The sequence below is a fragment of the Achroia grisella genome, unplaced genomic scaffold, assembly GCF_030625045.1.
Source record: "Achroia grisella isolate CSIRO2021 unplaced genomic scaffold, CSIRO_AGI_Agris_v1 utg1174, whole genome shotgun sequence".
NCBI classification, from domain to species: Eukaryota; Metazoa; Arthropoda; class Insecta; order Lepidoptera; family Pyralidae; genus Achroia; species Achroia grisella.
In genome coordinates, this window is record NW_026712590.1 from 1,550,635 (window position 1) to 1,575,372 (window position 24,738).

Sequence of the window (24,738 nt, forward strand, 5' to 3'; positions counted from 1 at the left end):
TAATACGCTATCCTTTATCCATATAATTCCACATTAGCATGTGTGATACCAAACTCAGTGCGAAAAGCTTAAAGAGTATAACTTTTTTTGTGTTCATACATAGTTCAATTAATTAGCTATTATTGTACTCAGAACACGCTTCAAAATGTATAAGGCATGCCGTCAGGATATTTGACATTCGAGTCACAAAAAGAAAATGAATATGACGGAACCCTAAAAAAGGGTACAATTGAATATAGCTTAGCAACAGGTAGTGGCAAATCATCAATATATTCGCAATATATCACCGACCGAAACCGAGGGGAGTGAAGGTCTCGGGACATCATTAAACTGTCTGGGGAACGGTTGAGAATACACGTGGAAAGGTCACAGATTCTTTATGGCAGTTTCCACCAATTGTATCCGTTATGTCATTTGGTTTTGGTATATATTTAGCCTCAGAATTGCTATTATTTATAATATTTATATCACATCTTATACTGCATGTATAAATATAATATAATATACATCTAATAGCAAAGACGCTGTTTTTATTTTTGTTTTTCTCCTTAGGAGCTTGATCAAAAACACGCAAGTGTATTTGATACGAATTACACTAACAATTCGAGAATATAAGTAACTATTATTAATTTTCATTCAAGTATGTATTGATATTAAAATACATTTAGGTATTTACTTTGCGACATTTTTTGTGCGTCATAAAGATATTAGAAAAAAATAATTGTACACAAGCATGAAAAGAGTTATTAGGTACTGTGAATGTGTTGAATGATACAAGCAAGAATAGAAGAAGCGAATGGCACTCGGTGTTCTCTAATTAACCCCCAAACGATCTGGTATGAACATATATGTATGTATCACCTATATGTCATGTATAACGAATGTGTAGAAATGCGGAGTTACAGGAAAGCTGTCATTTAGTCTTTTATGATGTTTATATGTTTTGCATTCATTTCCTGATGTTCAATTGAGCTGAAATTTTATTTAATTTGAATGACAATGAACCATTACGATGTGATCGAGCTGATCTGATGGTGGAACTGGAAAATTGATATGGGAACTTTGTAATAATGTAACTGTAAGTACTTCCACAAAAATGAGTTCGTTTGATTGGTTTCGGTCACTCATAAATAGTCGTCGAATTGCATAGGCCTTTCATTTTGAAATCATTATATCAAACTAGTATATTTGCAATTGACGGATTATAGAGTTACAGAAATATATATTTTATTTATTTTCTTCAAATAAGCCTACAAACGAAAAACCAACGTTCGGGCAAGGTAACGTATTTTGAGTCTGCTAGCAAATAGGAACGCTTGTTTAATCTAGATTTGAATATTTATTATAAATTAATCGTTGATTTAAGAAAACCAAACTGATTGTGTTATCTACGTGAAGATATTCGTATCAGCAAATTCCAGTGTTCCAGTTTAATGGGTGAGAAATGACAGGATATGACTGTAAAACGACACGGTAATGAGGCTTGACACCTTAGTCTCTCAGGATAGAATAGGATAATGGGAACTATAGCCGTTCCGTAATGGCGTGATATCCGTAGTCACATAGCAAAAAAAAATTTGTTCTGTGTCTATAGTGCTGGCGATGTAGGCGTTGTAGGCGATGATTGCTATAAATTTATCCAATAGGCGAATGTCAGTAACGTGGTTTGATGATCTTATTGCTAGCAATGTACCATGACAGGCTGACCTCCACGCGGTTCTCCCTGGAAACCATCGTGATAAATTCTTGGTGAATTTTCGCGATGGGCTAACTGAACTGACCTCATGCTCGTCTTATCATTCTCCACTGGTGCCCCGCCAGCGTAAACTGTTAGCGCAGGCAGGTGAACCAGGCCGTCACCTTTTATTGCCATTCCATTTATTTTTATAGAATATATAAGTATCATTATAGGGTCAAGGTCCAATGCCTCTGTATTAGAAAACAAAATAACTAGGTCTGCCAGATGCTACTATGGTTGCGGTTCCGTTTGGGTGCACTAATGGGTTCTATTATCCTGCCACCTTTGACAGCAGCGAGTGAACCATGACTGCCAATACAATCTCGGTACAATGAAATGAGGTTTACGGAGCTACTTGACCACAATAAGGAACTATGTTTTTCTTCTTTTTATTTCTAATGCCTATGAATAATAATGGAATAGGTTTCTTCTGTATTAACTGTATACGATGACTAAGCATCAGTGGAAAACAATATAATGAAGAAATCAATCAGGTCTTGCGTGGGGAATTTATGATATACGTTTTAACCATAGAATAAAACGCGAGAAGGTCAACCGGACATGGTATACTAACAATAATGAGGTACATTACCCATTACTAGCAATCCGCTTACCCTTTCTGAGAATGCAGTGAAGATGTGTGTCAGACAATTCTTCATCATTGTCATCTTGTCTTTAGATATTTATAATTATTATCTTTAGATCTCTCTTTTTCAACAAATATCGCTAACCAAAAAGTTATTTTGCGGTGCACATTGCTGTCCATTGGTAATACATGTGTATAATAAAAATGTAGCTGATACATATACATGAAAGATAAATGAGAAAAGCTATTAATGTGGTATTTTATCAATGTAACAGAACACAAAAGAATATTTGTTTGTTTAAACGCATCATTGCCTTTGTGCGTGCTAATCATTGAAACAGCTTAATCAATTTATTGCGGTTGTCTGTACTGTATTTTGTTTTCTCTACTATATTGTGGTAATCTTCACCACTAAATTTAATGTTTATTTCATTCCGTTAATTTTCAAACAAAAAATTAAAAGGGGTACAAAGTCGCATATTCAACCAGTACCTACCTAGTAGGTAGTATTATCATGGTAAATATACCTACGATTTATATACATTATAAAATCAACGTCGTATCTTCTATAACTAGCAGTCTTTAATTCAAATATGTAGGTAACTCTGTAATGTTAAGAGATTAGCAAATGCTTAAATAGGTAAATTATACAGACACCTAACTACAATTTTGTTTTCACATTTCAAACATTCATGAATCCTGAATGCTGATGATGTCATGACTATTATCATTCACTTAGCTGAAATGATGTTTTCAAGTCATTATTATTATGCGCAAATGCTTCGTTTACTTACTACGGTCCATAAAAGGGATTTATATTTGAATTCTTCAAGTCAAAGCACTTACGTGTATGGTTGTTTGTTAGTATTGTGCTTAAAGATGGTAGGTTGTTTATGTTCATTTCTAATTATAACTGACCATAAAAAGTGGATATATATTTAGATACTTCTTAAAATAACATTTGGTGTAAAAACTAGAATTTATACTATATCTGCTATAACTTTTTATATACAAAAGATGTAATTATTCTCATGTAGGTACCTACTGCCTAATGATAATGTTTACAGAATTAAATAAAAAAATGTATATCTTACTAGGGTGTTGAGCGTGTTGTTAACGAATATGATACTAGATATGTATGTTCTTTTTTTGATTAAGTTAGTGGATCGTGTAATTCTGTGCAGGCGAGTAAGCAATTTATGGTAAGTTTTTTTCCCTAACATTTATTGTTACAAATATAAAGTTTAGTTTGATTGAAAGATCCGTATCGCCCAGAAATACTCGAACTCGCTAAAATACTGGTTACAAACAGTTGTTTGTATATCAAATTATAAATAAAATCCAGTTTTAATTAATCTCTTGTATCTAAATATCACGTAAGTTTTCGTATGTGCTTGGGGAGGCGATTGATAGTTATGAAGATCAGAGGCCCAAGCGATTCCAATCTACCATGTTAGACAGGACGCGGATCTACCCGGAAAGAATGTAGCTCTTCCAAACATTCTCCACTACTGTCCTACCAGTACCTATATGAAATTCGAGCGGGCCAATATTTTATTAATCCAGTCTATTTTCATGAATGATTAGAAATAAATAACCTCACTCTTCCAACTTTAGGTTTTCCTCTAACATGACCTATTATAAAATAAGTCAATGTAATTGCTTTTTAAAATTACCTTGCAATTGAGGAACTTTATACAGAAAACTGGAAATAACTGGTTACAATTGCCAGTACATGTAGATTAGAGCTTATGTTTTCTGTGCTGGTTTTTATGCATTGTCTGCAAATGGATTTAATTTCGTCTTATGCGGATTAATATGTTTTTAATGTGTCTGTCTCTAGAGTTGGGGTTACTTTGTAGAGAAAAATACTTACTTAAATACTACTCTATACTTTATTTAGCGATAATAACGTAATAATACAAAACCAAATGTGGACATTTACGCAGTATTGAATTATTTACAATTTATGATAAATATAAAACTGGAGACTGCGACTGACACTACTGTTGAATTCAATATGGAAATGCTTTATTAGATTTAGTACAAATCAAAAAAAATGAGAAACTACATAAATAGATATAATGGCGCCGTCGCACAGTGGGAACTTTGACTCATTTTCATCTCATAAATCTATAACTTCTGTATTAATAAAGATATGTACATGATTTTTTTTCCTGATAATCTTAAATATATATACTTTTAAATAATGTATGCTCTGATGGTCGCGGGTTCGATTCTCACACGACACAAATATTTGTGTTCATAAGTACAATTATTGGTATCGATCTAAGCCTATGTTTATTTGTATATATTTACAAAAAATATATATTGAAGTAGTAGTTGTTAAGTAGGTAGTAACACAAGCTGTGCTTAGTTTGGGACGTGAATTCTCTATTAATTATCATATATTAGTAATTTACATGATTAAAAGATTTTCATATTCAAAATCAATTTATTTCGTTATCACATCATTTTTTGGAATCAACTTATACATTAAATTTAATTAAACCTCACATACTATTATTAATTTAATTCTATAATAAATTATTTCTCCAATGGTGCATAATTAAGGAGTTTCTCTATAAGATCCACATGACCAAGCAGCATTCGACGACAGCAGTACCTCTTCAAACCGAGCGCATCCAACGCGTCACTGGAACAAAAGTTTTTTTTATTTAATGTAATAGCCAACACGCTAAGAGCCAATATAAGTCCTGATGGCAATCACGTCATGTGACATCTGTAGATAGAGAATCGTTCTCATTCCTAAGGGGCCTCTAAACTATCAGGCATCTGTTATAAATTATACGAGAATATTGTTTATTTGTACCTATTTAAATTTTGTCATGTTGATATATTTAAAATTAAATTACAGAAACACCGTAAACAATATTTTTAATATAGTAACATTATCTAACTAGTTATAGTATTTAGTATATCAAGAGATGAAAGAAACATAATGAGATATTTGTTGCCTATACATATTTAAAAGGCTACATACAAATAAATAGTAATAGACATAATAAAATTATAAAAACTTGAACTGGCGAAAATTTACTGTTTGTGTGTTATTAAGATTTCACGTAAATATGTCTGGAGAAGTTAAGATGACAAATTTATGGAATAAGTTATTCAAACTGTCAACTTGTAGGTATATACAGCAAGCTGAGAAAATAGCCCCCAAAGGCGGGACGGACATAATTAATTTTGTAAAAATGTTTGATTTATTGCATAATATCCACTATTTCGTCTATTAATTAATTAAGTAATAAAAGATGGCATAGTATAGACGTTTTATTTATTGGTATCGTTTGATTAAAGTAAAAGTCCTGAGCTAAATATTTGCTAAAACTAGAATTTATCCTAAATTCACTCGAGCAAAGCCACGAGTTGCAGCCAGTTCATATGGCTTATAATCACGTTTTACAATAACCACGTGTTTGCATTGTGCGACATACGTACATAGGGGAAACGATAATAATATGTACATAATTATGTTACATTTTAACTATCTCACGGCATGCAGGCTATAAAGATTTATATATTTGTATGTTGACTGTTGTAAAAGTTAAATTCAAGGTAAAATAAATAATATTACTTTAAAAGATAATAACGTTTTAGTTCAAGTTTTTTATTTACACTAAAAAAAATATGAACATTTTTTTATTTACTGTACTACTCAGTTGATAAGTCAATTGCGTTTCTTGCCAGTTTAATATTAAAATATAAATTAATTTTGTTACTTATAGATATTTTGTATCGTTTAACTATAATATAATATATTCATAAATATGTATACACGTTCTACAAGATACAAAAAGTTATATATTACGGATTTTAGAAACTGTCTAGTAGAGTGTTAGCGTCCATGTATTGTTAGTTTTGTTCTTGTCAATTGTATCTATATACTGAACTGGACAGGTAGGGAGAAATATATAATGTAAAATATTTGATGTTCGTAATCGGCTAAAATGACAATCCTATCCCAATCTGATTTCCTGCCATGAAAAGCACCATTGGCATCTAACAGAACCTAATGCTATAGCAGGGGGGAAGGGGATTCTTAGTAATGTGGACTAATAATGTTATTGCTAGCAATATACCATGTCAGGTTGACCTCCACATAGATCTCCATGGAAATTGAGAAGGCTAACTGACCAGACCTCCTATCAACCTTCACTGGTGTCCCGCCAGCGTAGACTGTTAGCACAGACGGTGCACTATTCCATTATTATCCAATATGTACAGATCACATATTATATATACAGGATTAATACAAAAAGTTGATTAATACTTGTGAAATCATAGCAATTACTTAATATACAAATAATCGAATTGCAATTGACTGTTTTGTTATTTGATTACAAATACCCTTCATATATATATATAACATACAGAATATGATTACTAAAAACTCAATCATACAATTATTGCATGTATACTACAGGATATGAACAACATCATATACTCCTACAACATCATTTGGTAATTGTAATTTGAAATACAATTTACGGAAACCATAATGACAATATGAGCCATTAGAGTAATCAAATCTGACAAGACATATTTACAAAAAATATGTTTTCAAGTATTAAAGGCAATTTTGTTGACATATTTATGTATTTCAATGTGTCTCATTCATAGATTCTTATTAAAATATCTTTTTTTATAAATACCTACTTATAATATGTAGAAAAATACTAAGTTAATATCACACAAATTCTTTAATAATATTTATACCTGAAGAGCAGTATATAATTAATTTATAAAAAATTTGGCCAAACACATTTACTCTGCGGTTGAAATTTATTAACAGTACTCGAGAACTGGCAAGTAAGATAATTGGTATATTTTTTGATCATGTATCATTTTGTCTTACATATTTAATGCATATATTAAAAATCTTGTATATAAATGAATATTAAAAAGCTATCACCATACATGGTCCAAATAATTTAATAGTAAATTTACAATACAATAGCCTTTACACAATGAGTATTTCTTAATAAATAATTAATGATAAGTCTGAATTACTGATAAGTCATTATTATTATTTATAATATTACTTATTGTAAAAATGAATTTTCATAAGACCTATTTTTTTTTAATATATAATATATATTGATATATAGGTAACATTTATGAATAAGGACTGAAGTAGACTTTGTAAAACTTTAGGCATTACTTTAGGCATCGAGCAGCTTATTTTGTTAGCTGTATTTCGGTTATTGGGTGTGACTAGGCCTCCAGAATGAGAATGGATGTTACCATTGGAGTAATATGATAACATGATGTCTGTGTTGTTGTTCAGGTGTGGCAACAGTTACCATTTACCAAGTGGCCCATCAGCTTGTTTACCATTCTAATTACACAAAAAAAAGAGTAGGCAACTGATGTTATAAACTGACTAACAGCATATAGTTTAATAATTACCCTTCAGTGTACTCTGCTTGCAACAGACCGAGGTATGCTTCCCATTTGTTGCCTATAACCTTCCCACAAGTGAAGCAGCGAACTGGTATGATCATGATTGCCCAGGTATCTGGAAATTAGTTAATTTTATCTCACAAATAAATTTTAGATAACCTGTGTTCAAATTTATTCTTATTGTATATGTTTTAATGCAGTTTATAAAGATGATATGTAGACCAGAAAATAAGAATAAAATAATTTTGATTGAATTGAATTGACTTGAATTGCTTGTAATTATAAAAAAAAAACATCAATATCATAACCACATGTGTCCATCAACAACTTGAGTTTGGGTTACCACAAATCCGTTATTCACAATATAATACAGCAATTCAGAAACTAAACATAAAGAATATATTTTTACATACTTTAAACAAAATAGTAAATTCAATTTATTACCATTAATTGTAAATGTATTAAAATTTATAAATAATATATACTAAACAGAAACATCAAATATCTGTTTGAATTGCAGCACAGAGTACCTTGTCTGATTTTGTCTCACTCCAAACTGTCAGTGAAGTTGTCAACGAATTACTGTCAGAACTATCGGATACACAGATTAATTAAATCTTGAGTGTTAAGTCCACATTTCACTATTATCACGTTTAAAATTGAAATATAAATTAATTTTGTTACTTATTGATATTTTGTATCGTTTAACTATAATACAATATATTCATAAATATGTATACACGTTCTACAAGATACAAAAAGTTATATATTATGGATTTTAGAAATTGTCTAGTAGAATGTTAGCGTCCCTATATTGTTAATTTTATTAGCGTACGTCACGAGATGTAACATTATATACTTGTACTAGCTATATATCACGGTACTGCTTGCATAATATATACCTCATATTTTTTCGTTACAACCAAAAATCTCTCTTTTATGATTAGATTTTGGAGTACTAGTATATGCAAACATAACTTACCTGAATTGTATCAGTCTGCCTTTATTAATTAATTTTAATGTATTACTACTTAGTTTATTACTACTTACTAGACAGCTTCTAGTGACACGCGCCAACTATAAGATATGCAATGAGTATGATACATATAATTTCGCGTAAAATGTAAGTACATTTAATATTTATGATTAATAACAACAAAATATTTTTTTGTTACAGATTGTTTTTGAATCTCGTAACCTAAATTTCAAGATGACTTTGGGCATGCAACAATACATTACTATAGAAGATAGTGAAATGGTAAGATGAATGATTATTTTGCAGTCGAGTCGTTGCTTTAGGAACTTATCATATCGCCTTTTTTTTTGCTTTATATTTTGAACCATACGACTAATCTCATAATATTGTATTCGAGAAAAAGTATATTATTATGTAGTGATAACTAGACCTCAGGATCTCAGCTAGTTTACCTTTTGGAATTCGAAAAATCTGGAAAAAACTGTATAAAATTAGTAAACAATACATAGAAAATTACACATTTTCATAGTTCAGTACTCACAAGGTCGTTTCCTTTAGACACATTTATTTTATATTTCTCCCACCACCAACCTGCACATCGTTTATCTGCCCCCCCCCCCTCACCCCCCTCCCCAGTTTTTCTGGAATTAGAAAGAGACTAGGTAAGTTAAGTCTAAAAAAATTCAATATATTTACAAATTTTGTCTCTAACCGTCGTTCTTGAATACTTTCTTCAGTTTTCACGCCAGACTTTTATTGTTCAAGGGTGCGCACAATATTCGCCAGTCTAACCGCGTAAAAACTAGGTCAGAATTCAATCATTTTTTATTCTAACTTTCGGTCTAAGTTAGAAATATCGTAAATTCCCCCTAGTCACCTCTACCTAGAATTGTTTAAGTATTTTTCCCATCATCCCCTCGTCCCCCTCCTTTAATAAATACCACCCTAGTCCGATTCTGATTTTTTTTACTTCGATACCAACGAACTGACTTGGATAGATTTTTTTTGGTTCTATCCTTTCGGAAAAGCAAGGAGAATAATGCCCATACAGCTTAATTTAAACAATATCACAGACTCAGCAAAGTCTTGACATATGACAGAAGCAATCAAAGTCAAATTGGTAGGTGGCCTGTGATACTGAAATAATTACAGAACAATAGAATTATTTCATAGAACAGCTGTGTTTACTTTTATTTTAATTATTTTTGAAAACAATACTCATATTCGATTTAATAGTAAATTAGTGTATAAGTTATTGTTTATTTTAAAAATGTACTTAAAACGTACCTGCTACACAGTGGTGGCCCTCGCCTTATATTTATTGTTTTAATAAATGAAGTTTACGCCCATTCTTTCCATTTATGAATAATGTGATTATTTTCCATGCAAGAATTTATGTAAAACTTTTATACTCGCGTAGTCTTTAAGTCAGGTCTTCCTTTATACGAGCTATGTAGATACTAACAAATAAAGAAAAACATAGTGTTTATAACTATAAAAATAAACCATGGAATTTGAAGAGGATATTCAACCTCTCATTCAAACTGATCAGAACGATGCCAGAGAGATATTCCTTGGTTTTACAAGACAAGACATTGATACAGACCCAGAGTTTGAACAGGTAATTATATTTTCTGTATATCCGATTTATATTTACAGCAAACATGGTTGTGAAATAATATAAACTTAATTTCTTATAGTATTTAAAGACGGTAACTTAACAGCTTTTTGTTTAGGCATATTCATGTACTAAAAAGTATATTACAGCTACCTCTTTGTCCTCATACTATTAATTTTGAGAATGTATTAAATTTTGTGTTGTGTAATCAGCATTGAATTTGCTGGCATTCTTACAAATTACAAACATAATCAAATAAAATAAATTTTTCTTGTGAAATAAAAATCTAATATGCATATATATCATCAATATTACCCATATTGTATTATGGGTCTGTACTTGCCTACTGAAAATAATTAATAAATTTGTTATCATTATTTAATTATGCATAATATAATAACAATGATAATAAATTTAATAAAAATGTAATAATACAAAAGTTTAATTCATAAGATTCTTCTATTTCAATTTCAAGCCTTTATTTAGTAAACAAAGATACATATTAACTTTTTTTGCATATTGAAATTGTTTTGAAAAAGAATTTTCCATCTCCCTCTTTCTCTAGCAGGTATCGTCCATTTTGAGCCTTTATTTTTTTTATGTCATCTGATCATCTTATGTGTGGTCTTTCTCTTTTAGTATTATAATGAGTTGACCACACTGTGATTTCTTTGGTGTCTTCATAATTTACTTCACATAATATAGACTAAATTAATTACATAGTTTATAATATTTGATATTACTTAATTAATCTTAAATAAATTAATCTTGATTTGTTCGAATTGTGTAAACGGTACAAAATCTAGAAGCAAATCTTGCATTTTTAAACAAAACTTCCACAGTAAATGGAAAAGTTATCAAATACAACAATTAAAAAAGATAGAATACAGAAAACATACTCACAACTTTAACAATGCTGGTGGTCTAGTTGTTTAGAATACTGCTTTACTTCAAATGGCCACATGTTCTATTGTTTGTATCGATCTGAGAGTATATGTTTGTTATGTATGTATTTAAAAAAACTGTATTTAAGTATTTATGTCTAGTATCCATAACACAACCACTGCCTATCTTGGGAATAGATGGTGCTATGTGAATTGTCCAGAGCTATTATTATAGTTGGGTGATTGACTGCTTGAGTACATAGTTTTAATTCCAATGGTTGCAGGTTCACACAATATAAACATTTTAATTCAAGACTGTAATTATTTATATTGGACTGTATATTTTTTCTATTTATGTTATTTATAAATATATATATATATTTAAGTATTTGTACTTGATTTCTTGTAATTATAGCACACTTTGTTTGCAACTAGGTGACAGTGTGTGAGTTGTTTCATTGTTATTTATTTCCTTATTATTGTTATTTTTATTTATTATATACTCATAAATATAGTTGAGTTGAGAACCTCCTCCTTTTTGATGCAATAATGGTGATGAACATTTGTAAGTGTAGATAAGAACATAGATAAATTAATTATTGTAATAAAATAATAATAATGTTATCTCTAAACTCAAATGGATCATTGTGGGCAACTTGATCATATATAGGCATTTAAATTTATTAAGTACTGTGTATTATATTAATAAAATATTAGGTAAGGGCTTTCGAATAGTAATTGATAAGAGCACTAGTATGGTGTGTGGTGTTCTTAGAATGATGTGCTTGTTTTATAATAGTTAAGTAGACTTTATAATGTCATCTCCATAGGGAACTCTTTGCACTAATCTCAACTGCTTTCTGAGCTTTCCCGTTACATAAAAATGTTATTGAATGTGGTATTTAATTAATTAATTAAAAAAACGTGAAAATAATAAACAATAAAGAAATACAATTAATCAACATCTATGAAATTATCTCTTGTTGTATGTTTGTTTACTCAACATATCTGCAATCTGTAACAATATTATAATTAGACTGGTTAATATGGGAGAATTTATAAATAATCATTTAATGACTTTTTTTGTCACATGTTAGTAATTTTTTTTTAATAATAGTAAATAGTACCTAATCGGGCTGCCTGAAAACAAGCGCTGTATAGGTGCACCTCATTGAGGTTGTATGTTTTTATTTATGTTATGTATTGTTTGTAATTTGTAGTGTTATTTTGGCAATAAATTAATTATCTATCTATCTTTCTTTTATTACAGACGGTGTACGGTTATCGCAGGTGTCGATGGCGGACTATTCTAGTTTATATTCTATCAACTGTATTATGTGGTATTCCGTTCCTGTTGTTCCACTGGTGTGCCACTTGGTTCCTATACATCACATCAGTCAGATGCAGCTTCCAGATTGCTGATCAAGTTCTAGTTATTGTAAGTATTTATATACTATTTTCAAAAAATTGTATAAATTTAAATTTCTTATTGACTTTCTGGAGTTGATAACACTGGTAACAAACCAAAACTAGAGATGACGGTAGGCCCGCCCCTTGCGACTTTGTAATAAAATTTACTATGGGAGACATAGGCATGTCAATTGTTGCATTCACCACATCGACACAAAATCGACAAAGGACTATGCCTCTGACTATACCAATCTGGTATAACAGCCGTGACACTATATTACTATTATAAAAAAAAAAAGTTACTTCAATTATTCCTTTCAGTTGTCTAACTTATAATAGAAGCTTGTTAATTTAATACAATGGAATACAAACTACCATAATAAAGAATATCACACATGGCTTATCATATTATAACATAAATAGCGCGCTCTAAACGGAATTGGGGTAATACCGGTATCAGTGATTAGACATCCATACCTACTAATGCGGACGAGTGGTGTCGTCACGTGCTTGTCACGTGGCCTCCCGTCCTTAAGTTCTACACAGACGAGAGATTTCGATTTAATCCAAGTTTTTTAACTGAAGATAAATTTTGATAGACGAAGTGGATGCGTGGATTGCATTATTTAAATGTATTTTGGCACAAAAATATATATTGAGTATTCTCCATCACTCCCTTATTAGTCCGAGATATAGCAGTATGTCCTTCTTTGCCAGATTGTTATGTAATTATTATTATTTATACAGATATTTGTAATTATGTTTATCTTTGGTTCTAGGAAACATATCAGAAGAAATGCAAGAGCTTTTATATACACAAAATATTAGAAAAAAATATAGCAGACACAAGGTAATTTTGTGATTTCTTTACATATAATTTAACCTGCATCAAATATTCTTTCACCATTTAAACAGTAATATGATGTTAGCTTATCTATACGCTCTATAAAACTCAAGTAGGGACTAACTGCTGGTCTAAAGTAATATTATAAAGTGGATGGATTTGAATTTTTGTTTGTGAATAAACAAATACTTATTCAACATAAAATTTCCGCCACCTATATAACACTACATAATTAACATGATATTTAGTATAGTTAAAAAAAGAACATTTGAGATCCCTACAGTAAATATATCTGGGTGAAGACGAGAGCTGGTGTTAGTGTGTAGTAACTGGTTCATTACCTTGTCTTTATCTTATTATTTGGAATTGGAGCATTATACTATCTTCTTCCACACACTATCACCCGTCATACTTGAGCGTCATACTGTCCTTTTATGTAGTGATTTGTTGTTCACCTGTAAATCTCCAATGTTAATTAGCATTGTACCCATTGTTATTATTCTCTTGGAAGACAAAAGCTTTAATTTATGTTTAATACTGCGCTATTTAATATTATTCTAAGTAGAAGTGTTTGTTAAGAACAAATGCGTCAGATTATTACAGAATATTCAGTCAGATAATTCTTGAAATAGAATATTTCAAGGATTTGTACTAATTATTAAACATTATAACTGAAGGAAGTAAGTGAACATTATTGTCATTTTAATCACCTATATTCGTTAAAGTTCATTAGACAGAATTATTTTGGTGCAAACTAATCTATTCTTCTTTCTATACACAAATGTAATTTGAAAATGAATCTAATAGATTGCATTCATGATGATATTTGTTTTTAAATTTTTTTAGTGGCCTATTCAACAAGGCATTCCAAGATGAGTTTGGTAGAGAGAAAGAACCAATCGAAAGTGCCGACGCGATACACACACCGTTACATCTCGACGATGGGTCTGTACTCGGTATGTTTTCATTATATAATTTGAAACACTGTATGTATTGTAACAAGCATCCTGTAACTTTTAATGTTTATGTTAACCCAATTGTTTCGTTCACAAAATAAAAGAGGTATATTTTATTATATATATATATATACAACTGGTATTAGCGATTCGATTGGTTGCCTAATTGGAAGCCATTGGTTAAAATTACACTTGTAAAGTGCATGTTTTGTGAATAAATATTTTATTCCGAATCCCATCTACGAAGCCTCTAGGCTACTCAGTTGTGACTAGCGTTGCATCTGTATAATACAATTTTTTTTTATATGTAACTGTCATATAATTTTTTTAGCACAAAGTTGGTAGCGAGTGTTCCTCATAAATTCACTTGGAGCATTTGTCGTCATGTGCAAGCACCTTTTCATACGAAACTGAGCAATCTTTTTTTGTAATCAATACTGTGGTTATTAAAGTTCTAAGTAGTGGGGTCACTAGTTTCCATTACTAATCTCACCCGATCTCTCCTCCATATCTTAAGGAAGAGTGTGGTTGCAGATGTGCAGCGGTATCGGTACTTCCGGCACAAGAAGCACGCGCTGGTGTGGGATGCGTCTCGCGGGGTGTGGGCGCGGCTGGCGGGGGCGGAGGCCGGCGCCACGTGCGCGCAGTTACATGCTCGGGCAGCCACCGCCCCCTCTGCTGAACGACGCGCTCGCATGTCAGTACTATTTTTTTTAATTTGAAATTAAATGATTGATTGATTGAAACATAAAATATTTATTTCATAACAGGTTGAACATCTATGGTCTGAACGAGATTAAAGTGCCGGTGCAGTCCATTCTAACCCTAGTGCTGCTTGAAGTATTCAACCCGTTCTACGTGTTCCAACTGTTTACGATCGCTGTCTGGCTGGCAGAGCCGTACTACTACTATTGCATAGCTGTAGTGTTGATGTCCACGTTTGGTGTTGCCACTTCTGTTATACAAACTAAAAAGGTAAACTTTTTATTATACAGTAAATGCGACCTTATTTCATAGTGCTGTCAGTCTTAGCCGAAAAATAAATAAACTCCTAATACTGTCAGGCTTGGCCGAGAAATAAATAAACTGTAATAAATTTAGAGCATAAATTTCACGTCATTCTAGTTTAATATGCCTAATAATAATTTCTCAAATTGGTGCAGTGGTTTCATTAGTTTACTTTAGTTTACTGGTGATACAGATTCTTCAGATACCTAGTACAGGCACAAGTTCTCCACAAATTTGTACTTTAGCATTAAATTTTACATGCCTAAATGGCTTTGTTCCACTGTATATTGTGTCAATGTTTTTGTGGAGGAAATAAGTGCTTTAATGGATTGAATGTTCTGCAGAACCAGGAGAGCCTTCGCGCTACTGTGGAAGCCCACGATACGGTCCAGCTGTGGGACGGGCGCAGCGTGGACAGCCGCGCGGTGGCCCCCGGTGACGTAGTAGTGCTGCCCTCTCGCGGCTGCAAGTTGCACTTCGACGCCGTGCTGCTCACCGGTTCCGCTGTACTTAACGAGAGCATGCTGACCGGTACCTGCTGCTTATTAGTCCCTTTGTTATATTATTGACATTAAATCCAGCGCTTCCATAATTCGTATTTAAATCTAAATTACACAAACACCTTTCCCAGGACTAGTGTAATGTTATTCCAAATTATATTCCTCTACACCACGTCCTCTGTTACCTCTGTGACTTGACTATTAAGGTATTAAATCCGTCATCGACCTGATAACTGGATTGTTAGCCCTAGCATGGTACAAATATTTGTATCCATAAGTATGGTTGTTTATATTGGTCTGGATGCTTTCTATGAATATTATTTTGCAATTACAAAATGTAATGTAAATATTGTATTTACAAAATGTATCTATCCTTTATCTAGTATATCTAGTATATCCATAACACAAGCTCTGCTTAGTTTGGGACTTGATGACGCTGTGAATTGTCCTGAGGTATTATTATAATTTTTGTACATAGGTGAATCAGTGCCTGTGACTAAGACGGCGCTACTGCGTGTAGACAAGCTGTTTGATATGAAAGAACATGCGTCCAGCATACTATTCTGCGGCACGAGGGTCATACAGACCCGGTACTATAATAACGAGCCGGTCAAGTGAGTATTTATATTTTCAATTTTTTTTAATGTATTGGCATTCAAACAACAGTACATTTCTAGAGAAAACCAAAAACAGGTTTCATGGATTTAGCAAAAGAAAATAAGAGAAATATCGTGACAAAAAATAAAAAGCTGTGGTAAATTTAGGAAGTACAAAACAAAACAATATAAATTACGTATAATATAGACCACATTACATGAATAATGAGAATACGATAATTTGTATCTGAATGAGTATATGCTTTGCGTCTGTTTATATGTATACATGACTGATGTGTGTGTGAGAGAGAGAAAGAATGTGTATAATTATAGTGTATGACACATGTATAAAGAAAATTATGAATGTATGAAGTAATAAGAGATATACATTGTCCTCAGAGCTCTAGTGTTGCGTACGGGGTATAACACAAGCAAGGGTCAGCTAGTCCGTAGTATACTGTATCCAGTGCCGGCCGACTTCAAGTTCGATCGGGATTCCTACAAGTTCATTATTATACTCGCTTTCCTGGCAGCACTTGGACTAGGATACACCATTGCTTTAAAGGTAAAGAAAACAATCGTATTATATATGACTAACTATATCTAGAATTAAGTTATATTATTCTTTAAAAAACAATACAATACAGCCACGACCTATCCTATATAAGGTATTCAGAGGCATTGTCAATTATTATAATGTGGTGAACGCAACATACAACCCCTGAATTACATTAGACGTTTGTTACATGCTCACTTTCGATAGATAGATAAACATTTATTTATCGTATCTTCAACACACGAACGACAGCCAAAAAATACAATACACGAGCAGGAATATAAGACATTCGGATCATATGTGCGTACGCTGTACGCAGGCGTACCGCTCGCTGAGCCCCGGAGACATCGCCATCAAGGCGCTGGACATCATCACGATCGTGATCCCGCCCGCGCTGCCGGCCGCCATGACCGTGGGGCGGCTGTACGCGGTGTCCCGGCTGCGGCGCGCGCGCATCGCCTGCCTCAACACGCGGGCGGTCAACGTTAGCGGCTCGCTCGACTGCATCTGCTTCGACAAGGTACCCCTTGTTCATTGTAGGTGGGCGTCGAGAATAACGATGACGATTTTTTTTTAAATAACCCTGGACAATTAACACCGTGCCATCTAGACCCACGGAGCTTGTATTATGGGTACTGGATGACTGATATAAATACGTAGATGTATATTTGTTTGTAAACATATAATGTAATATACATGGAAAACACCCAGATTGATATAAACAATCATACTCATGAATACGAATGTTAACACGATGCGAGGAATCGAACCCGCGATCATCGGAAGTAAAGCTGTGTGCTAAACCGCTAGATCACCGAGACCGTCAAAAATATCGAATAATAGATGGTAGAAATACACATCACATTTTACTTAATAGTTATCAATAATCAATTATAATCAATAATACTATTCTAAAAATAAATTCTAATCAGCCAGCCCAAAATCATACATTCTCCAAAAATTCACTATTCACTAGAAATCAACCTAATGTGATATTGCTAGCAATCGGTTCTCTGTACCCCATTACAATCCCATCCTCTCCTCCCTCCGCAAATTGTAACTTGTTAAAAAAACAAAGTATGTGCGATTATATAACAGAATGTACGTAATACGTTCCAACAGACGGGTACCTTAACGGAAGACGGTCTAGACATGTGGGGAGTGGTAGCAGTGAGTGGTGCCACATCACCCACCAGACTCGGTCGACCGCAGCGGGACCCTCGTCTCCTCAACGACTTACACGACCTCAAGATGGGCATGGCCTGCTGCCACAGCCTAACGCTGCTCGACGGGGAAATCGCGGGAGATCCTCTTGATCTGAAGGTATGTGCAACGATGTTCACCATTATGTTTTTATTTTAATTTAGACAGTCTTGATTTCTATTATTTGTGCTATTTGGTACTTTGTATTTACACAAATTTTTCACTTTTGTTCAAAAGAGCAGTAGTCAGTATTCTTGTGCTCTTTTTTGGCTTAACTTATATTCTGAATGTGGTGATAGAATATGGTGATATTGACTATCCAAAAATGCATAGTATCAAGTTGATTTAAATAAAGATTATACCTTTTCGAATTAAATTGATAGGTTATTTGTAAAAATTTAAAAGACGTAAAAGAACTATTTTTTACTAATAGCGCCATCTAGCGTTTCATTCAGATATATCAGATATATTAATTAAATCAATAAAAATTAGTTTATTTATTTGCTTGAACATGTATACATAATGGTCTTAAAAATATTATCTTATTCCAAACATGGCCTGCCGTTTCCTGTTTAAAATATACATTTAAAATTATTAAAATCTTTGAAAAGTAATGACAAAAATTGGAGATGTGTTAGTATTATATAATTAGTTCGCCTGACCGACCAATAACCAATAGGTGCGCGCTTCCCGAAATATATTGCGGTAACGTAGGTAAAGTTAGTAAAACAACATTATAATAAATAATGTGTTCTTCTGTATAATAAATGTGGTAGATGTTCGAGTCAACTGGTTGGGAGTTGGAGGAACCTGATGTACCGGAGTCATCCAACTATGACATACTCACGCCTACCATAGTGCGACCCAAGAAGTCAGCTAACATCAACGTCGATGATATACACGTAAATAATTTGAATCTTTTTATTAGTGATGGTATATAATTTACCTGTAAAGTGTTGGTATCATCAATATCTAAACACATTTTTATTTAGATATCTAGACAGATAAGGTATCTAGACAGGTAAGCAGACGCTTACCTCCGTTTAATCAGTCAAGAAAGTGACAGAACATAAACAAGAAATATAACTTACACAAATTACTAACGGTTTTTAGATGGTTCGCACTAATGCTCCACTGCAATGCAACAATTAAATATAAAATATATAATTTATGCTACTGATCTCGTGAAACTGTTTAATGTATTTCTATCGTTCGAGTTTAAGATACACTATAGCATGACAACAAGAAATATCACTCCATACATATAGATTTTTATTATATGCGTATCTGAGATGCCAATAAATGAATCTGTCAACACCAGATGCCGCTAGAATTGGGTATAGTGCAACAACACCAGTTCGTGTCGTCTCTTCAGCGTGCCTCCGTCGTTGTGAGGATGCTGGGTGAGGACGTACTCAGGGTTTACTGCAAGGGAGCGCCTGAGATGCTCACCACGCTATGCAAACCGGAGACAGGTGATTATAGCCCTATTTATGTTCTATAATTATCATATATTATATATTTATCTTATAGACTAACATACATACGAAATAGTAATAAAATATAATTATGTCTTTGGTCATAGCACTGACTACAGTAGACTGCCGCGGTAGCGCCGATATACCACTCCTATAATAACTCCATAAGAACAAGCCATATATAATTTATTAACCTCAAGTAGGTACAGTATGCATTCATACAGTAAAGTTCTACAAAACTATGAGGCATGTAGGTATGACGTCGTTTTCATTCAGTTTTCTTTATCAATAATTAACTCCTTTACATTTAACCATTTATCTTTGAAATTGGTCCTTTGGGCTAAATTTATAAAAGTTTCATAAATGGCATTATATTTTAATCTATGTGTAGTATACGAAAAGTCGTTTAGTTTCATGAATTGTACGGTTTCGTCTTGTTTCTATTAGGCCCCTATTAAACTTGTAAGATTTAGGTACAAAATGTAAAGGCGATATTACATTATCCAATTATCCACAACTGATAAAATATAGGGCATATGTGATGTATATTCATTCTGTCAATTACAGTTCCGGATAATCTGACTGAGGTGCTTAGTTCCTATGCGGAGAAGGGTTACAGAGTCATAGCGATGTCCACACGCATCATGGAGACCACATTCAAACAACTTCAACGGATGAACAGAGAAGAGGTAAAGTCCACGGCAAAGAACTAACAAGTAACAGTAAAGTAACAGACTCTTAAAGACTATTTTCAAATGTTCAAATATAAAGATGTATAATTGAAAACTGTTTACTAAGTTAACATTAGACAAAACGATTTTTCTTGTCCGAGTCATTTTTCATCTTGTGATCCGCTACGCTCGAAAAACCGGTACTGATAACAGTATATAAGATAATAGCTATCCGCCCCGGCTTCGCACGGGTGTACATATATTATACATATAATAAATATTTTAATTTTATTAAAACACATATAATATAATAAACGTGCTAAAACTGCATATAAAGTTGTTTTTGTGATATAATTAGATAGATTATATCACAAAAACTACTAACTTAACTTAACTTTAAACGAATATAATGATATTTCAGTGAAGATTCACTGAAATATCATTATATTCGTTAGAACGTTTTGTTATGAAAAATACACAATTGTGACATTTTGGTCGTTGTAGGTGGAACGCGACCTTGAGTTTCTGGGACTGGTGATAATGGAGAATCGACTGAAAGGGGCAACCACTGACATCATTAGGGAACTGAAAGAGGCCGACATACAAGTTGTCATGATCACAGGCAAGTGACACATTTTTACTATATGTATATTCTTATAAACATAATCTTTTTATAATTGTTTATCTTGCGGAAAAATATGAGATTACTGAAAATCAGCGCTGTAATGACAGCGTGTCATTACAGCGCTGATTTTCAGTAATCTCATATTTTTCCGCACCAGCTGAGTCTGGAAGCCTTTTCAGCATAGCGAATTATTAGTTTTTAAGTTTTCTTTTTTACTCTGTACTCTTTTTTATGCTGAATAAATGATGATGATTATTATTATTATTATAGATAATGCGTACATTGAATCCGTAAGTTATGTTATATGTTGAGAGAAAGTCGACAAAGTGTAGAAGTCCTAAATATCGTGACGTCATATTTTAAAAGTAAATATAATATGTCTATTAACAAGAAGAATCTTTTTCTAACTTCATATATATAAAGATGTGTTTATTCAGGCGATAATATCCATACGGCGGTGAGCGTGGCCAAAGAGTGTGGCATACTGAGTGCTGGAGAGAGAGTCGTCCAAGTAACCGTCGAGGGAACTTCACCGCCGCTACTGTACTGCCAGAGCTTTCTGCAAGGGGTATGTATTTTGATATTGAAAAAAAAAACCATTTAACCTTCTTACTTTTTGTAAATATTTTGTACTGATATACAATTGATTTGTTTAAATATATTTTCATCTTATGGTAAACATTTTTTTCTTGTTCAAATTTTGCTTTTATAAATTCACTAAGTGTAAGATTACTTTTATATATTCGGATTTTAGAAAAAAATTGGATCAATTTGGCTGAATGTATTTTTTGAACCATGTATGTATGTCATAAAATGTTTTATGGAAGTCAAAATCTTTTTTTAACCCTACCGTTTAGTTGGGATAGCTAATTCGAGAAGAACTAGTAAGAAACTAAAGTGGTGTTTTTTTATATTTGTAGTAATTATGTGTATCAATATATATACACGTTTCTATAATAAAAATTTACATCATAGTCGCCAGTGGGCCGTAGAACGCCTCTGCAGCGCGAGTGGCGCAGCGTAGACAGCGGCCACGGCTCGTGGCGCGGCTCGGGCTCCGGCTCGGGCTCGGCCTCCGGTTCAGGGTCGTTCGACGTCGAATCATCGTCCAGTGAGCCTCGGTACAAAATTGTTATGACGGGAGACGCATGGCGAGTGAGTATAACCCTTAATGTTATCGCGCCTCATTTATATGATGATCATTTCCAACGATAAAATTTCAAAATGCTGTAGATACACCTTAATGTCAAGATTGACATTTTTGCTCTGTTCCCATATACTTTGGTTGGCTGTGGTTAAATTATACGCTGGTATATATAAACTCACGACTAACCGTGTGTATGTGATGGCAGGTGTTGCGCGAGCACTACCCGCATATGGCTGGCCGTGTGGCTGAGCGAGGCGCGGTGTTTGCGCGGATGTCCTCCGACCAGAAGCAGCAGCTCGTGATCGAGTACCAGGCGCTCGGTTACTATGTCGGTAAGTTTTTCGTATGCATCTCTATATTTTTATTTGTTTATTTTTTAATAAAGAATGAATGATTGATTGAATGAATGAATGAAATAAATGAATAAAAAGAAACGTACCTAGGTTTATTTTTGTTCAATGACTTACCAAATTGCAGAACAGTTTGTTAGCAAGATATAGCTCAAATTTCTTAATATTAATATCTACCTATCCTAAATATATAATCTATACACTATAGTAAGTAGTAATAATTTGCTTAGATTTTATTAAAAATAATTTATTCATCTATGACATTTTAACCGCTTTAGATCGTCAAGGTCTTTGTATTAATATGTTTTCTCAACGTTTTCAATATACATATTGGGGGTGTTATCGTCAGGTATGTGCGGCGACGGCGCCAACGACTGCGGCGCGCTGCGGGCGGCGCACACCGGCATCTCACTCTCGGAGTTGGAGAGCAGCGTCGCCGCGCCCTTCACCGCCGCAGACCCCGACATCGTGTGCGTAGTCCGCGTACTCCGCGAGGGACGAGCCGCACTAGCCACCTCCTTCGGCGTCTTTAAGTTCATGATCGCCTACTCCCTCACGGAGTTCTTCTCCGTCGCCTTCCTCTACTACTTCGATTCGAACCTCACTGACTTCCAATTCTTGTACATAGATGTCGCGCTCATCGTCAACTTTGCCTTCTTCTTCGGCATGACCGAAGCGTTCACGGGCAATTTATGCAATGTCCCACCTCTGACGTCGCTACTAGGTATAGCCCCGCTGGTGTCTTTGATCGGTCAGCTGGTTCTGATCGGAGTGGCGCAGTACTTGAGCTACTTCGCGCTGACTCTGTTCCCCTGGTATGAGAGACATATGTACGAGGGAGAGGAAGCTAATGAGTGCTGGGAGAACTATGCTATATATGCCGTATCTATGTTCCAGTATATAATTCTAGCTATAGTTTTCAGCCATGGTTCGCCGTACAGAAAGTCTGTAATTACGAATAAGTGGCTAATGATCAGTATTCTCATAATGACCGGTATATCTATTTATATTGCGGTTGCGCCAGCACAGTGGTTGGCCAGTTTCCTACAGTTGAAGATGCCGAAAGATGTTCTGCTTTCGTACGTTATCTTAGCAATTGCCGCATTCCAATTCTTGATAGCTTTGTTCTTCGAGAGAGTTGTCATAGAGTATCTGATGGAAAGGAAGCAAATGATACCAAGGTTTTTGAAAGAAAAGAGGGTTAGGAAAACCCCCCATTTGATGATCAAGAGACAGTTGACCGACATGGATTACTTGGATTGCGATAGTGTGGTAAAGTTTGACAAAGAAAGCGGCACCACTTCAGATACCAGTTTGGTTCACAGCTGAGCCACATTTTTTTTAACAAGTATTTGAATCAATGCCATATTTTAGTGCCTTATTTATTATTGTATAAGTATTTTTTTACGCCGCTATACGGCACAACGGGCGGGGTTAGGACAACAGTAATTAGTTATAAAACGTACCTATTCTTAATTTTATAGAATTAATAGCAAATAAATCAATTTTATGATATTTAAAACATTACAGGTATTGTATCAATGTATATTTTAACTTTGTATTTAGTATTTATGAAGATTTTTATATTAATTTATGTTAATCATTTACTCGAATATGACTAATCTTATGAAACAAAAGCAATTCTTAATGTACTTTTACATTCTTATGCGTAAAAACCTCATACAAACTCATTGTAACTTCATAGTTAATAAAACTCATGTTTTATTGTATTCTTTCAAATTCAAAAAATGGAAAGAATAAGAAAAGATCAATGTTTGGACGGTTGACGTTTATTTATGAATTATGACGATATGCTGAAGCCCTTCAAGGCATATAACACATATTAATGTATGTTTTATCCTATTACTAACATTTGTATATTGTGATGTAATTATATATAGGCAATTCATATAGATAGAAAATTTCTGTTTCATACGATAATGTGCCTCATTTAGGTTTTTTGTTTGGATGAACTTCAGACTTGTTAGTTGCTGAGGTTGTTTTTCGCGTTTAATTTACGGACAAAATAATGTAAGAAATGATTATAAAATTGGCCCCAAGATGCTTGTAACATGGTTACCCATGTATGTAGATTTATACCACTCTGGTATTTTCTCTGTTGATATACAGTTTATGCTCAGATTATTTTCCAACATAATTAT

At 33.3% G+C, this 24,738-nt stretch overlaps 2 protein-coding genes across 4 annotated transcripts; one reads left to right on the plus strand and one right to left on the minus strand.

Moving 5' to 3' along the window:
- Window positions 1-4,602: 4,602 nt before the first annotated feature.
- LOC131851834 (DNA-directed RNA polymerases I, II, and III subunit RPABC5) lies at window positions 4,603-8,310 on the minus strand. 2 transcript variants are annotated; one of them, XM_059202409.1, is made up of 3 exons: window positions 8,285-8,310; window positions 7,761-7,869; window positions 4,603-4,980 (listed from the first exon to the last, which is right to left on the minus strand). In XM_059202409.1, exons 2-3 carry the CDS (start codon window positions 7,853-7,855, stop codon window positions 4,872-4,874), a joined length of 204 nt encoding a protein of 67 aa, XP_059058392.1. In that variant the 5' UTR covers window positions 7,856-7,869; window positions 8,285-8,310; the 3' UTR covers window positions 4,603-4,871. The 2 variants fall into 2 exon arrangements, with proteins under 2 accessions (XP_059058392.1, XP_059058384.1); XM_059202401.1 differs by having other exon boundaries at window positions 4,763-4,980; window positions 8,199-8,286.
- A 1,789-nt stretch (window positions 8,311-10,099) lies between these two features.
- LOC131851442 (probable cation-transporting ATPase W08D2.5) lies at window positions 10,100-24,256 on the plus strand. 2 transcript variants are annotated; one of them, XM_059201946.1, is made up of 19 exons: window positions 10,100-10,351; window positions 12,503-12,670; window positions 13,422-13,492; window positions 14,333-14,442; window positions 14,977-15,139; window positions 15,213-15,417; window positions 15,795-15,981; window positions 16,429-16,564; window positions 16,946-17,111; window positions 17,422-17,622; window positions 18,225-18,425; window positions 19,082-19,207; window positions 19,627-19,780; window positions 20,351-20,472; window positions 20,959-21,076; window positions 21,517-21,647; window positions 22,055-22,234; window positions 22,432-22,558; window positions 22,926-24,256. In XM_059201946.1, exons 1-19 carry the CDS (start codon window positions 10,238-10,240, stop codon window positions 23,903-23,905), a joined length of 3,660 nt encoding a protein of 1,219 aa, XP_059057929.1. In that variant the 5' UTR covers window positions 10,100-10,237; the 3' UTR covers window positions 23,906-24,256. The 2 variants fall into 2 exon arrangements, with proteins under 2 accessions (XP_059057929.1, XP_059057936.1); XM_059201953.1 differs by lacking the exon at window positions 17,422-17,622.
- The last annotated feature ends 482 nt before the right edge of the window (window positions 24,257-24,738 follow it).